The 15350-nt window shown below is 38.9% G+C and overlaps 2 protein-coding genes across 6 annotated transcripts in view; one reads left to right on the forward strand and one right to left on the reverse strand.

Moving 5' to 3' along the window:
- Positions 1-7817, forward strand: part of LOC132076640 (protein zyg-11 homolog B) — a 53172-nt gene extending 45355 nt beyond the window's left edge. For all 5 annotated transcript variants that reach the window (XM_059477811.1, XM_059477813.1, XM_059477812.1 and 2 more), the window contains exons 6-14: positions 492-556; positions 1137-1236; positions 1317-1367; positions 1885-2046; positions 2157-2204; positions 2830-3027; positions 3123-3175; positions 3433-3530; positions 5811-7817. In XM_059477811.1, coding sequence (XP_059333794.1) covers positions 492-556; positions 1137-1236; positions 1317-1367; positions 1885-2046; positions 2157-2204; positions 2830-3027; positions 3123-3175; positions 3433-3530; positions 5811-6001 — 966 coding nt within the window. In that variant the 3' untranslated portion in view covers positions 6002-7817. The remainder of the gene's footprint in view (positions 1-491; positions 557-1136; positions 1237-1316; positions 1368-1884; positions 2047-2156; positions 2205-2829; positions 3028-3122; positions 3176-3432; positions 3531-5810) is intronic.
- An 857-nt stretch (positions 7818-8674) lies between these two features.
- ECHDC2 (enoyl-CoA hydratase domain containing 2) lies at positions 8675-15350 on the reverse strand. Its single transcript, XM_059478214.1, has 10 exons — positions 15244-15350; positions 13796-13863; positions 13099-13186; positions 12716-12802; positions 11497-11589; positions 10847-10903; positions 10250-10437; positions 9743-9793; positions 9370-9417; positions 8675-8920 (listed from the first exon to the last, which is right to left on the reverse strand). Exons 2-10 carry the CDS (start codon positions 13844-13846, stop codon positions 8843-8845), a joined length of 741 nt encoding a protein of 246 aa, XP_059334197.1. The 5' UTR covers positions 13847-13863; positions 15244-15350; the 3' UTR covers positions 8675-8842.

Raw genomic sequence — 15350 nt, forward strand, 5'->3', positions numbered from 1 at the left:
AATCCCAGATGCCCCTGTTGCATTCCACAGCAGCAGATAATAAATGTTTACATTTTGTTCCTGAGGTCTCTCGGCTTCTCAGGAGGAAAAATCCTAAGGAAAGGATTTTTCATAAAATGTGTCCGGAACAACTAGGTGATCAGAATCTGATTTTATTGTGGGATACAAGCACTTATATAGTATTTTAGGGAGACTAGTAAAGTGTACTACAATGATTAGGTTGAAATCACATACACAAACTTATGCATATAACAACATCTCTTGCTTGCATTGTTTAATAGGATTTTTTTTTCTTGTAAACCTGTCTAATTAAATCTTCTTGCTATCTAGATCTAATTTTCAAAGTTCCATTTGTTTTTGCCAAGGCATTTTGTCTATCAGTTCTCTTATGCTCATAAGGTCCAAAGTACTCTCTGTCTCGTGCACCCCAATAGAAAGTGTTCCAAAATTTTTGTGTTTCTAATAAAGCAATTGTTTTTTATTTCTTACAGCTGCAAAAGAATTGCCTTCTTTCACTATGCAGTGACAGAATCCTTCAGGATGTCCCATTTAACAGGCAAGTTTTAGATGTCAGTTGAAATGAGTTGAAGCATTGCAGAATATTTTTCTTCAGAAGCTTTGTTTCTGGCCCCGGTTTTGCTCAGTTTAAGTCAATCCAGTGTGCTGAATTTATCTGGCCTATATTGTTTTAGGCCTGTTGACACAAATATATACAATTGAGTATAGGTCTGAAAAAATCCTTTGCTGTACAGAGGTTTTTGAACTTCATCTGGATGGGTCTATCTTTAATTCCATGTAACAGAAGTCAGCATTTCTCTGGGGTTGCTTTTTGCAGACATTTTTTACTCAAATATTTTGTCAAATACTTTGAAGTGTGATGGTCTGCTGTTTCAGAAGACTGTGCCAAATTTTTCTTCCTTCTTTGGAAGCACTTCCTGTGCACTCTGATACATAATTAGAAGTAAGAGACCCTAAGTCAACAGCTTAAAGCTGACAGAGGCTCATACAATACATCCAATTTCTCTGTGTCTTTCTACTTTTTATGGTATGAAGCATACTTCTGTTGTCTGTGTACATCTTTCTTTTACTAACACTTATGAGCCTTATAAAAATTAATTTTTGTTTTTAACTTCCAGGTTTGAAGCAGCCAAACTTGTTATGCAGTGGCTGTGCAATCATGAAGATCAAAACATGCAAAGGATGGCTGTAGCCATAATTTCCATTCTTGCTGCAAAGGTATGGAATTAAGCTTTGAGATGATAGGAAAATATTTCTAAACTCTAAAATAATGTTGATTTGCTTTTGTTTGTTTACAGCTTTCAACAGAGCAAACAGCTCAACTTGGTGCAGAACTCTTCATTGTTAGGGTAAGTCAGATGCTTTCCTGCCATTCCATCCTCTCCAGCTGTTCATACTAGCAGTGTTCCTGGACATACAAAGTAAACATAAGGACATAAAATTCTAAGAACATATTAACATGTATTCATGTGAAAATTATTTAGAAGGTAAGCCAAAGTGGAAAAACTTGACACAATTAATGCAAAGTAAGATAGCAAGACATACCTTGATTTGAAATTCATTGTTGAGGGTGAAAGATGCTCAAAATGAGAATGAAGTAAATACTGTTGTAAAGGTTCTGATTCTGTGGGTGGCTTTGTGCCATCTGTAATAGCCCTACACATGTAATTACTGTGGAAACAAAGGAATGAGTTCCTTTAGCAGGCAGAGGTAAAAAGTTTAATAGCTGGTCTATTTTGTAGTTTGACTCTAAGCATGTTTATCTTTACTCTGTATAAATGACAGCAGCTATGCATTGCCCACTTAGTGTAGAAAAAAGCAGAGGAGTTAATACATATGTTGATATTTTGATTTTTTTTTCCCTAGCAACTTCTACAAATAGTCAAACAGAAAACAAATCAGAATCTTGTAGATACCACCCTCAAGTTCACATTGAGTGCACTTTGGAACCTCACAGATGAATCTCCAACAACGTGTCGGCACTTTATTGAAAACCAAGGGCTAGAACTTTTCATGAGAGTCTTAGAGGTGAGGAAGGGGGGCTTGGTGGTAGATTAGCAGCACAGGTTTATAATTAAAGCTGTTTCAATAATAAGCATAAATGTTTACTTTTTTTTTTTAATTTGCTTTATCCACAGTCTTTTCCATCTGAATCATCCATCCAACAGAAAGTTCTTGGACTTCTGGTAAGATGAAAAAAATAACAGTCTGAAACATATACTTGTAAAATTTTATTTTGAAAGGATTTTTTTTACTCTGTGTTAACCTGAAAAATTAGTTTTTCATATCCTAATATTTTTTACATTCTTCTTTAATCCTTATAGTGTGTATTATTTGCAATGTGCATGTTTTTGAACTTTTTTATGTTTCTTCAAAAATTATATTGAAATTGATGGTTAGAAGAAATAAAAAGAGCTTTTCAGAAAGGAGAGTGAGGCTTCACATGAGTCCAAATACAAAAAGTAGGTTGAAAGTCAGCGGAATGCAGAATTTTGCCTTGCTGGAATTTTTTTAAATTGGGCTTGAGAATGTTAAAAATAGCCTTTGATTAATCTAAACTTTAATGGCATAAAATAATTTAGGAGAAAACCTCTTTGTTTTGATGCAAATTCCTGCATAGACTGGAAAAATTTCTAAAAGCAAAAGTAGAATTTTGGCATGTGGTGGTCACCTGGATGTACAGAGATCTCATCTGAGTGTTTATCTGTGTCTACTCACACAATATAATTCAAATTTGCATTTATCTCCCTCACACCATCTTCTTTCTGTTGACATTTTCTCTTTTTTTTATTATTTATTTCCCCATTCCAGAATAACATAGCTGAAGTGAAAGAGCTCCATTCTGAGTTAATGTGGAAGGACTTCATAGACCACATCAGTAAATTGTTGCACAGTGTGGAGGTGGAAGTCAGCTACTTTGCAGCAGGGATTATTGCTCATCTGATTTCTCGGGGAGAGCAGGCCTGGACATTGAGTCGCAGCCAGAGGACATCTCTCCTTGAACAGCTGGTACAGAAATCATGGTGAATTTTATCACAGTCTTTTCTATTTTTGTTTCAATGTTTGTATTTAACAATCAATGTTCTTGGTTCTGTATTTTACAGCATACTGCCATTTTGAACTGGCCAACCCCAGAATGTGAGATGGTGGCTTACAGGTAAATATTGTCTTATCTTGTGATCAAGAGCTTGGGGAAAAAAAGCAAACCACATATCTACTATATATGATATTTGCAGGTAGTTGTCTTAAATGAGTTTTAGATGCAGCAGACCAATGTGTCCTGTACTTAACATGTGGCTAACATGTGTAGTTAACAAGTAGTTAATATATGGAACAAACATCATATGACCTCTGAAGTAAAAGTATCTAGTAATAAAGCAAGTAACTGTTTGTTTGTTTTTTTTTTTTTAATAGGTCTTTCAATCCATTTTTCCCACTACTTGGCTGTTTCATGACACCTGGTGTCCAGTTATGGGCAGTGTGGGCAATGCAGCACGTCTGCAGCAAAAATCGTATGTATTGAGAGAATATTACCCTTAAAATTCTTCTTTTTTTGGTATGGTATTCACTAGCATGAAGTGGGAAAAATAAGAATTTCTGGGGTATTCACTCCTGGGGCTTGACTAAATGGAGGAGAAAAAGAGAGTAGTGGAAGTTCCTTACATCTCTTCTATTAACTGAAATTTTTCTGTTAGATGCATAGTGTTAATTCCATAATGTGGATTTGTTAAGATTTAACTACATTTTTTGCTTGCATACGTGTTTTTATTCAAATAGAATATGCAAATATTAATGCTGGGCAACAAATTCCTTTTAAATTAAGAGCAATTACTTTGGCAGGTAGCAGTGTCTTACTATGAGAACAAAAACTATAGTTATTCCTCATCTCTAATTGCCTTTTTGCAGTAACTTGCTGTGGCATAAATGTCATTTTCTTAATCTCTCTTTCCCATCTGCAAAATGAGAAATAGACTGATTTGAGAGCATTTGATGTTGTGCAGAATTGTTGGGAAAAGGAAATAAATCCCCCAACCATACCTAAGTGTAGGAGGGGCAAACTTTCCTGGCTTTTAATGTTGGGGGTTTTTTGACAGGAATTTTTGTCATGAATATGTCTATATAAAGCAGATTTCTTCTGAAGTATTTGAAGTGTTTTCTGTGCCAGTTTTTAATCTCCTTGATGGCAGCATATCTGGGCTTGTTTATCCCTGTCCCCATTCAATCTTTATTTCTGCAGTGATAAGGCATCTGTTTAGGACCAACCAATAACATCACATAATATAAAACTGCACACAGAATACTGTTTTGCTGCCCTTTGTAGAGCTCATAAATATGCCTCTGTTCCCAGGGTACTGTCCAGAAATCTGTGAGATTTTTCATGATGAAGTCAGACTGTTCTGACAGAATTGTTTTACTGGTCAGATCTGGATAACAGATTTTAAATAAGGCCCTATAATTTTTCTTTGTGCCTCAGTCCTGTTAATTTTGTGTTGTCCTATCTGTTCTATTTAATTTTGGTATTTTGTTTGCCCTCACATCTGAGCTTTTAACATGCTACTGAGGTTTGCAGTGGCTTACTCGTGATTTGAGACCAAGACAGAATTCTTTTAGTTCTCATGGTAGTTGATGCCAGAAGCTTCTGGACAAAGTTGCAGAGAAACCAAATGTTTGGTAGCAAATGTAGTAATCTACTGTGGGGAAAAAAGTGTTTAATTCTGAAATATGAAGATGTATTTGGGAGGAAAATCTTCAGCTTTTAGTGCTTGTTACCAAGAAAGCTTTTAGTAGTCCTGGAGAGGAGATGCTTTTTATTTAGACCCCCTCTTACAGATGACAGCATAAAGTGGTCTGGAAGCAATTGGTTTAAATTTTTTTGTATATTTTTTTTTATTCTGCTGCTGTTTGTCTATGTCATAGTCACCTCTGTGAGGTAACCCAACTAAAATATTTGTAGTGCCACAGTAAATGTGATCCCCAGTGAAATGCTGAACATCAGCATTAAAACAAGTCTGGTGTTGCACCACTGAGATGCATGTGCAATTGGGCCCATCTGAGGTAATGGCCTGTGGATTGCATTACAGTCATCCTGACCTTTCCATAACAACTTCTGCAGCTTGCACATTACATCCACCCTACAGCTCTTTTTATAGCTGTTCCCTGCTCTTAATAATGCTGCAGCTGATGGGGGTGTGATTTCAACTTAGTGAATTCCAGAATGTAAGTGGAAAAAACCCTGGAAAGGCATTTCCCTGGAAAGGCATTTGTAGCAACTTATAATTAATGAGAGGCCACCATCAATATATTTAGCAAACTATTGGAAGGAGCTAGTTTGTATTTGCTCTCCAAGCCTGGAGGCCTCCACAAATTATGTGGTATATCTGATACCATTTTTTGGTAATTGTTCTGTACCAAGGTTTTTGAGAAAGGGGCTATTACCTGTATACTCATAGACACTATAGTGCTTTTGATTCCCATTTCTTCTGGTTTGTTTATGTGCACTTTAAATGCCTGTAGAGGAGGTGGGGGGAAGAGAGAATACTGTGCACATTACAGGGCACTTTCCAGTCAGCTGAGACAGACTGGTAAGAGACCTGATTACAGCTGGAGTCCTGTCCAAATAACTCTGTTGTGTTGTCACTTGTTAAAGTACTCATGCATGTCTGTGGACACTTTAGGGGGTGTCTTAAATACTGCCTGGAGACAAAAGTGGATTTCAATCAGTGTTTACATTATCTCCTACCTTTACCCTAGATAATTCTGGTTTTAATTCCCTTTTTATAATCCTATTACAGCCGCCAGATACTGCAGCATGTTAATTGAAGAAGGTGGTTTGCAGCATTTGTACAACATCAAGGAAAATGTCCACACTGATCCCCATGTCCAAAGGATTGCTGTTGCCATCCTGGATAGTTTAGAAAAACACATTATGCGCCACGGGAGACCACCACCATGTAGAAAACAGCAACAAACCAAACCAAACTGAAAGCTGCAGGTAGAGGAGTGTAAAGTATTGTCTCTGTAATAATCCTCTCTGATTTGTGTGTAGTTGGAGTAACTTATAATCTATTGGTCACCATTAAAGTGATTTGCTGGTAACTGTGGTACCCAAACCATGTGTGGTAACCTTGCTGAATGTCACCTTTAATGGCAACCTCGTGCACAACTTGTCAAGGGTCACAGCTTGAGCTGGTCATGCCTGCAGGGGTAGTGCTGCCTGCCAGGAGATGGGACTTGTTCAGATCCATATGCACAGCTGGAAAGAAGACTTCAAGGAGTATCTTGTTTTGTTACTTCTGAGAGAAAAGGCTGTTCCATCCTTGTGATTGCTGTTCATAACACTGCTCACCAGTTTGGTGTTTGAATAAAACCGGGTGTGGTTGGGAAATCAACACTTCCAGACTAAAACAAAAGTCCGTGCATGCAGGTGACCGAGAGACTTGTAACTAAGGCGACCAAAATGTCCGTTTTCTCTTCACCCTTCTAGACACAAATGAGTCTTCAGCTTCCTTTTCCTTTTGCCTGCAAGCCATGTTCTTTTGTTTTCCTTACTGCTGGGATGATGCCTTTTTACAGTTCATTTCTCCAGAGTCCTCCCTGCTCCTGTCGAGGTGGGGACCAGCATCACGTTCAGGGAAAGGGGAAACCCATGGAAGTAAAGCAGTAGAAACTGAACTAAAATGAGACAGTACTAAAAGGATGTTAAAGAATTTAAATTTTATAACAAGAATGGGGTTTTGTTGTGTGACTACTTTTGGTTGTGTGTGATATCTTTCTTTTGTTTTTAGAATACTCATGGGGATAGGAGCAGGCTCATTAGAGCAAAATAACTGCCATGACTTCATCATGGAGGGGGTTACATGTATTCATAGAAGGCTGGGATATTTGGTCACCTTATTTATAAGAGACTAATGATTGCTCTCATTTTCTGTAAATATTCTGTGAGTATTGTGCAGTGAATTATATTTCCAAGCCATCACAGTGAGTGCAACGCATCACCCAATGTTCTGTGTAAGCCCTGCGTCAATTGCATTGTTTTGTGGAGTATGAAATTCTACATAAAGATAATTGTAACAATTTATTTCTTTCTTGGTTACCTTTGGGTTTCAAACCATGTGTTGAATGAAACATATTGCACAGTGTACAGATGCCTGATACAATGCAAGTGGTGGAAGCAAACTGCATGTCCATTCAAATGCAATTTAATTTCAGGTGTTGTTTTTGTTTATCTGCTTAGTTTCCATATTTCCATGGCAACTGATTTGATATTCAGAGACTCTTGTGTAAATATTGGGTAATTGAATTTAAAAAGAAAACTTATGTTTGGTAGCTTACCAGCAGAAATGGCTTCTTCATGATGACTGTATTTTACTATTTTTAAATCCTTTCCCTCCCAACTCCCATCCTTCATATAAGAACACCACCTCTAATCTTCAATAACCTAATTAATGTGTATTTCAGCAACCTCAAAAGGTACTGATCCAGTAATTTAATCAGTGTTGTGTAATTGTTTTTTGTACTAGAGTATAATTTTGGCTGGCATCATTTTAATCTGTGGATCTGGTTATATAAAGTTTTCTCAATTCCAACAGAAATTCAGCTGGCTCTAGCTTTGAATTCTGAAAGTGGTTTAAAAATTAAAAACAGCCTCCAGGCTTTTACCCACCACCCTTCTAAGATGTCTGCTATGGAATTTCCTTTATACATGAAATGGAACACAAAACTTGTCAAAATTGGTGTCAATAGAATGAATATAAATCAATTGCTAAGATTTTCAAATAAAGGTGACAACTCTCCTTACAGATCTGTCTTTTCCTAATAACAGGAGAATTTGCTGAAACAACTTAACTGAAAAAAAAAAAAATTACTCCTTCATGCAGCACAAAATGCAAGGATGATGCTGGCATCAGGCCAGATGTTTGAGAGACGTGTCACTTCATGAAGTTCTGCAGCCAGAAAGCACAGAGATGCTAAATACCCATTTTCTTTTGCTCCCCCACACTTCAGGCAATCAGTGAGCACAATTCTTTCAAGCTGCAAACTCTGCATGCCTACAAGGTATAAGTGCACTATGTCTGTTTGTATATGCCTCTTATAGAAAGGTCTCTTCACATTCCTGTGCAACTTCAGGAGTTTCTGCCAGAGTGGAATAATTCTGGAAGCAACTTTCAAACTTTGTGTTCCATCCGTAGCATCTGCCATCTTTTGTGAAGGCTGAAAATCCTGACTCTGCTTTACCTTTGCAGGTCTTTACACAGAAAATTTGTCTGTGTATAATTTGGTAAGATTCCCACACATTTTTGGCACAAGTGAAACTGTGGTTTCCTTTGATACTATCGTGGCATGAAGTTCCAATGTGGTAAGCCACATCTTATTTTGATAACCTATCAAAATAACCTATAACCATGTTTGCTGATTAATTAATTTTTCTTTGAAGGCCCCAGTCTAGGAGAGTAAGAAGCTGTAGAGTTAAATTGTGTGGCATTTTTTAGTGCTGGAGAACCTCAAAGCAGAAGGAGAAAACAACTTCCAGTCAGCTAACAGAGGAAAACAGGTAATGGAGAGAAATTATGTGCCCAAGCCAAAACTTTACCACGTTCCTTACTTGACATCTGTGTGAGAGCCATAACTACTGACTTCAGATGAACATGCTTAAAGATCAGGAGTACAAAGTTAAATCTTTATTTGGAGATTTGTACAGCAAAACGATCCAGTGGAATAGTTAGAAAGGCAGTCCAAGGCAAGGAGTTAAGTGCACAGAGTGGTGTCATAAAAATAATCCTCAGAAATCAGTGGATCTCCAGAAAGTCAAGGGCAGCAGAAAGCGTTATTTGCCGGTGAACCGAGGTGGGCGCTTCTCCCTGAAGGCAGCCATCCCTTCCTGACGGTCTTTGGTGGGAATATTCTACATGAGAAAAGAAATAAAACAGAGGTATGTTTTCCATTCACAAGTCTGATGTGTTTTTAAGTCCTGACTCATTTGGCAGTAGTGGTGTGAGACTAAGTTTGCTTTTCTTTCAATGATAAAATTCCATGGTTTGCAATTAGGAAAAAACAGGGTTGCAGTGTAAGTTTGTAGAGTAACTCACAAACAAAGCACCTAAGAAAAATACCATAGATCTATATGGGAAAACAGTTTCCCATAATCTTCATTCTTCATCTTAAAATATGAGAGACACATTATATTGTATTACCCTGTATTGTTCCATTAGCTGGTTCATGCTCTCAAAACCTGCCACAGTGAACTTCAAGAGGAATCATTTTGAATTTATTAAACTAAAACCATTTGCAAAACTCATTCTATAACTAAAATACAGTTGTTCCTTTCAGGAATGAATTCTGAAGGCAGATTACCTGGGCATAACACATCCCCTCAATAGCCATCCCTGATGCAATGTCAACCTGGGAAGGAGAGGAAAGGTGTGAGGTTTGTCTGAAGTACAACCCTCAGAGCTGCTTCAGAGCTCTCAAATCAATCAGAGCAGTCAGTCACTCTCAAACAGTCATAGTAAGTGATCTTCATTCCAAATTAGAAGTACAGTAATACTATCTGTAGAAAAAAAATCCTGCCGTATTCCTTTTATCTTAAATCTTTTAAAACCTCTGAAATGTTTTTAAATGTCTGATATAAAGAAAAATTTTATAACACATCTGTTCTAAACATTTTTACTGTAGTAAGAGCTGCTAATCTTTTCATTCACTTCAGTATTTAAACAAAAATAATTACCTCCATTCCTTTGTTTATTGCCAGTTTTCCCATTTTCACAGCAAATGGTGCCTTTATTAAAAACAGAAAACAAACCACAACAAATACTTTACAATAATTAAATTGTTATAAATAATTATTTAATAACAGATTAATTGCTATATTATTATTTTGCTCCAAATGACATCTTAGTCTACAGAAATCTGCAGTAAGTTAATCAGTACTTTACAAAAATCAAAAGTTTGGTGTTGTGTGCAGTTCACAGATGAACACAGTGTGAGTTTCAATGTCCTGCAGGTCTCTGTGGCTGCAGCTGGGGGCTAAACCTGCCCTGTGGGTTAAGCAGCTGGATGTTAACACTTGCTCCAACAGAAACTGCATTCACAAAAAGGAACAGACTTAAAAAGACTTAAAGATCAGGAACCAAGACTTCAGTATTTCAGAGGAAGGAATTTCAGGTGTTTGTTTGCTCTCTTAAGGGGAGCACAAACGCTGCCTTTACATTGGTGCCATGAGCAATGCACTTACCTGGGGCAGGATTTCTTTAGCCAAAGTCAAGGCTCTCTGGTAGGCTGCATCCCCCTCGCTGTTCTGTGGCACTGAGTGATTTACCAGCCCCATGGAGGCTGCCTGTTCTCCATCAACCTGTCTGCCAGTGAAAATGAGTTCCTTGGCAAGACCTATTCCAACACATCTGGGCAGGCGCTGGGTTCCACCTTAGGACAACAGGGAAAACACCAGTTTCCATTTCTGACAAATGCCTCACTAGTATTTTGTCTCCTTACAAAAGCAGGAACCTTAAAAAATAAATGGATCATATGTTTTTTTAATAACTACAAGCTGAAGATGTTAACATTTGGAGAGGCATCTGAAAGACTTCAGTATTTTGATAAAAAAGAAGAGGTACAATGGGACCTTCCTACATTCAGAGTAGGTCTGAGACAGAACTCTTGATTCATAAATCTCTTTCATGACTGTAAGATGCTACTTCTAATTTACATTCAAAACACTTCAAGTGTTCACGAACACATTCTAATGGCAAAATATTTACAATACAGCTGAGAAAGTGAGATTTAATGAATATTAATGAAGGTTTAATGAAGGTTAAGATTTAATGAAGGTTACCTGCTCCAGGCAGAAGTCCTCGTGTGGTCTCAATAAGGCCCATTTTAGCTGATGAAGCTATAAAAAAAATAAATGTAGAGTTAGCTACATTTTCATTTGTATAACTAGAAGTTTTCCAGATTGAACTGATCGATAAAATTAGAAACTGTCAATACTGAGCTGGAACTCCATTTCTCCAGGTAGCCAGAAAGTCTGAATACTACAGTACTTACTCTATATCTGTCTCAAGTCTGCTTACCCCAGTGTAGCAATTTTAGCTAGAAAAATGAACCTCACGTCCCTGCTAGATAAAATATAATGGATGGAGGCACAGAAACAGAAGAAATAAGTCTTCCAACCCAAACTGATTTAAGCTGGGAAGGTTAGATGTAGCCAGAGTATATGTGATCCAGTATTAAGTTACTATAACTATTCAATCTTACTAATAAATAGTTTTCTAAAGGAATCCTAATCTTACCTAAAAATAGGTTTTACTTTTTAACCACGGGAACTACTTTCCAAATAACTAAACGTCACCATTTCTGCACAAACTTCTCTTAGATTTCTCTCAAGCTTCTGGACTCCATTAACAATCCCCTGTCATGTGTGTAAGTTCTCTCTAAAATGCAGCCATCAGCTCCCAGGAGGTTGCCACACTGAGCAGCACAAACCTGCCACTCGGAGGTCACAGGCCAGGGCCAGCTCTAATCCTCCACCCAAGGCGTAGCCATCGATTGCAGCGATCGTGGGCACGGGCAGGGCAGCTGCAGAACAGAGCACAGATTGCACAGTTGTGTTCCACAGGTTCTGTTTCACACGGCTCTGGATTTTAAATCCTTACATTCTAAAGCTTTCAGTTCAGAATTTCTCAAGGACTCATTTTCTCCTGCCACAAGTTTTCGGTCTGGAAACAGTAAAAATTGTCTTCTTGCACTTCTCCCTTCTTTGTAAGAATGCAAAACATGCTTCTTCCATGCAAAGAAGCTTGCAAACAAGGCACTACAATGCCAAACAGTCCTCTCCTTGCAAATTTATGACATGAATATTCATCTGTTGCAGTTCACAGCCAAAGAGAAGACACCATCCCTAGGCCCTGTCACAGCGCTCGGTTTTTGTGGTGCTTTTGTTAGCCAAGCTCCTGAAAACAGGAACAGTAAACACTGTTTAACTAGGTTACCTCATAGCTGAGGAGCTTGATGTACCTGGAGATTAGCTTCTTGATACTTTTTTAAATACTCAGCTGGATGCAAACTTCTGAGGTGAGCTGGTTCTCTGTTGTAACCACCCCTCTGACTGCTCCTGTCATTTTTTAAAAATTATTGCAATTCTGATTGGTATTTTAGACAGATTTGACTTTGGTACTTCTTTCTAGTGAGAGCAGAATAATTCATAAATAGGGGAAGAAAACTACTTGCAGAAGCTCATATTCATTTTGCAAAGAAAAAGAAAAGGGAGGTGAGGGAGCTGTAGATACAACCCTCCCTGACATTGCACAAATCCATTTAGCAAATCCAATCAGAGATTCAAATCCATGTTCTTAGGTCTCTGCCACATTTTGAGTGTCTCTGAACATGTACTGGAAGTGGGACAACCAACACAGCACTTGCCTCCACAGAAGTGTGGAATAAATAAATGCTTTATGGGAGCAGGTATTTATCACATAGGTGTGTATGTGCTTTGTTGTGCATAAGAAACACATCTTGTCCTTGGAGGGGCAGCAGGATGGTTGGGATTTAATTCTAATTGGATCTTTCTTTCAAGCATAAGCTGAAGCCATTTGGAAAGCTACTCCTAGGTAGATCACCTGCTGGTTATTCCCTCCTTCAGCACTTCTAAATGTTTCACTACAAATGGTCTAGGATACATTTTCCAACTGATGTAATCCTTTACCTATTTCATCCATAAGATTTCTGAGTCTTCTAACAAACTCTCCAACTTCTGCATCATCCATCTTTGCACGTTCCTTTAAGTCTGCTCCTAAATAAAGGAGAAAAAGGTGGGAATCCAGGAAAAGACATCTGAAATGTCCCTCTCAGAGGACAGACCATTTAAAAAGTCTGAGATAGAGCATTCCAGTTAAGTAAGGTCCATGGAATTTGGAGTGTGGACATTTGGGCTGCAGCAGTAATGAGGGTGCCCCTCTGTGCCCTTTTGACAGATTTATTTGAATCTCTTTTAGTACTCTTTTAGCACCAAGTGCATGATCTGATTGGCACACAGCCTAAGAGCAACCACATTTTTTGAGAATGGTTTGCAGAGCCTTTGCTACTCACCTGCACAGAACACTCCTTTCACCTGGCTCTTGAACACCACCACCCGCACCTGCTCATCGAAGCGGAGCTGTTCCAGGGCACTGAACAGCTACGGGGGAGGGAGTGCACACAAGAGAAGAAAAAATATAAGCATGTGGATATACACTGAAATGATAGCAAGTTCCTAATCTATGATAGAAGTGTTTTGGGTTTTTTCCCTGCAGGTGCCAGAAAATTAATGGAAATCATGTCAGTGGAACCTGCAGTTTTTTCCATTACAAATTCAGAATGACACGTTTCCCCATCTCTTTTTTCCTTCCACTTAGAGATGAATCTTTGCTGTATCTAAAAACTTCCCTTCCTGTCCAGGCATGAGCCAGACCTTCTATAGGATGTGTCATCCTTGAACATTTTACCTGCTAAGGTGTGACAATGAGTATGCTTTTGTTGTAATAACACAAGTAAGGACATTAACTTGCATCTGAGTTAACTTCAATAAATTAACTTAAATTAGCTAACTTAAATAACCCAAATATCCCTGTCCACATCTGAGGCAGTAACTGTTACATTCTGTTTTTCTCAAGGTTCACCTGTCTTGTCCCAATGCTATTTCCCACTGCCCTTCATCTTAAATTATTTTTTAGATTTCCCACAACTATTCTCACAACAGTTAGTTATTGATCATGGTTCCAAACACACAGGCCAGGTCCATACTCACTTCATTTACAAATACTTTTCCCAGTGAATTTCTTGCGTGGGGTCGGTTCATTAGGATTTCAGCAATACCTTAGTAATAGGAGACAATTTCAGTTATACTTCATTTAGTTCTCTGGCACAGTAATTCAACTGGGAATATTATCTGCTTATGCTGCATCTTATCCTTCCTGAAAATGCATATAAAGTATATTCTAAAACAATCAGTTATTTTAAAACTGGACGTGGCGCACCATGCGCACAAAACCCAGTTATGCAGAACAATTGTAAAATTCAGCAGGCCTGTAAAAGTCTATGAGGAAGCAGACTTTTAGAAAATGATCAGGACATCGAAGAACATATCTTAGAATCACTGCAGAAATGGGGAAAAAAACCTCAACCAAACAAACAAAAGCCCAAATGGTCCATCTTAGGTTTCTCCTTTGAATGTTATTTAATTTAATTTTTATTGTCTTCCTGTGTTCCAGTACATTCCCTAATGAAGGAAACCATCCTCTTGGGATTGCTGTTTGCATGAGAACAGCACAGACAGGTCACACTCAGTTCATGTTCCAGAACCATTTTGAAAATGAACTCCATTTAATTTCAACATTATAAGCTCATCAGCAGAAAGGACTCTACTCAAAGTTCCTAAGTCCAAGCAGAAAAATAAAACCACAACATCTACCTACTTCTCCTTAGCACATGTGATTGGTAAATTATTATCCAAGGGCTTCTGTATGCTTGGGAGAGAAAAAAAAAAAATCTTCTGGTTTTTTGTCTGGACTTCTGCTCACTTCCCAGGCCTTGACATTGGAAGATGCTGTTGCTGTGCTGTAGGTGCACAGCTGTACCTTGCACCTGCCTTGCTTGGTCTTTCTGCCCTGCTGGAAGGTCTCTGTTTATTCCTCTGCCTATGGCCGTGGTCAGCTAGTGAACCAGAGATGTGTGGCACAGGAACAGAGACCCGAGTGAACAGCGGCAACCAGCAAAGGAAATGTACAGCTGGTAACTACCTAATGTCTTTGTAACCAGCAAAATACAGAGAACTGTTTATAAACTCCTGCAACAGTTACACAGAAAGTAAATCCCTGGCAATCTGAACCAAACCTCAGACTGCGTCGTGGCTGTCATGGATAAATGTGCACAGACATGTCAACGTCCTGTCCTACCTTTATCACTGCACGTTAATGCTGTTAGAAAAATCTAAAGTATGCAAACCAGAACTTCTTGCGTTGAGGTCACACGCACACATAACTTTAGGGGGGAAAAAGTATCTAACTATTCATTCTGCAGCAACGTTTTGAAAAAAATGTATCAAGGCATTGCCGAAAGCAGAACAACAAGGAGCGCCCCGGGCTCGGCAGGGCTGTCACCCCCGTGTGGGGGAACACACGGCCGCGCTCACGCCAGGCCGAGCTGGTTCCAGCGGGAACGGCAGAAGCGGAGCCGCGCCCCGAGCCCGGCACTCACCGCCGCCGGCCGCGCTCAGCTGCACCTCCGCGCCCCGCGGCGCCCCGGCCGCGCCCGCCCGGCCCCGCGCCCCGCGCAGCGCCGCGGGCACCGCCCGCCACAGCCGC

The sequence above is a fragment of the Ammospiza nelsoni genome, chromosome 9 (genome assembly GCF_027579445.1).
Source record: "Ammospiza nelsoni isolate bAmmNel1 chromosome 9, bAmmNel1.pri, whole genome shotgun sequence".
Lineage (NCBI taxonomy): Eukaryota > Metazoa > Chordata > Aves > Passeriformes > Passerellidae > Ammospiza > Ammospiza nelsoni.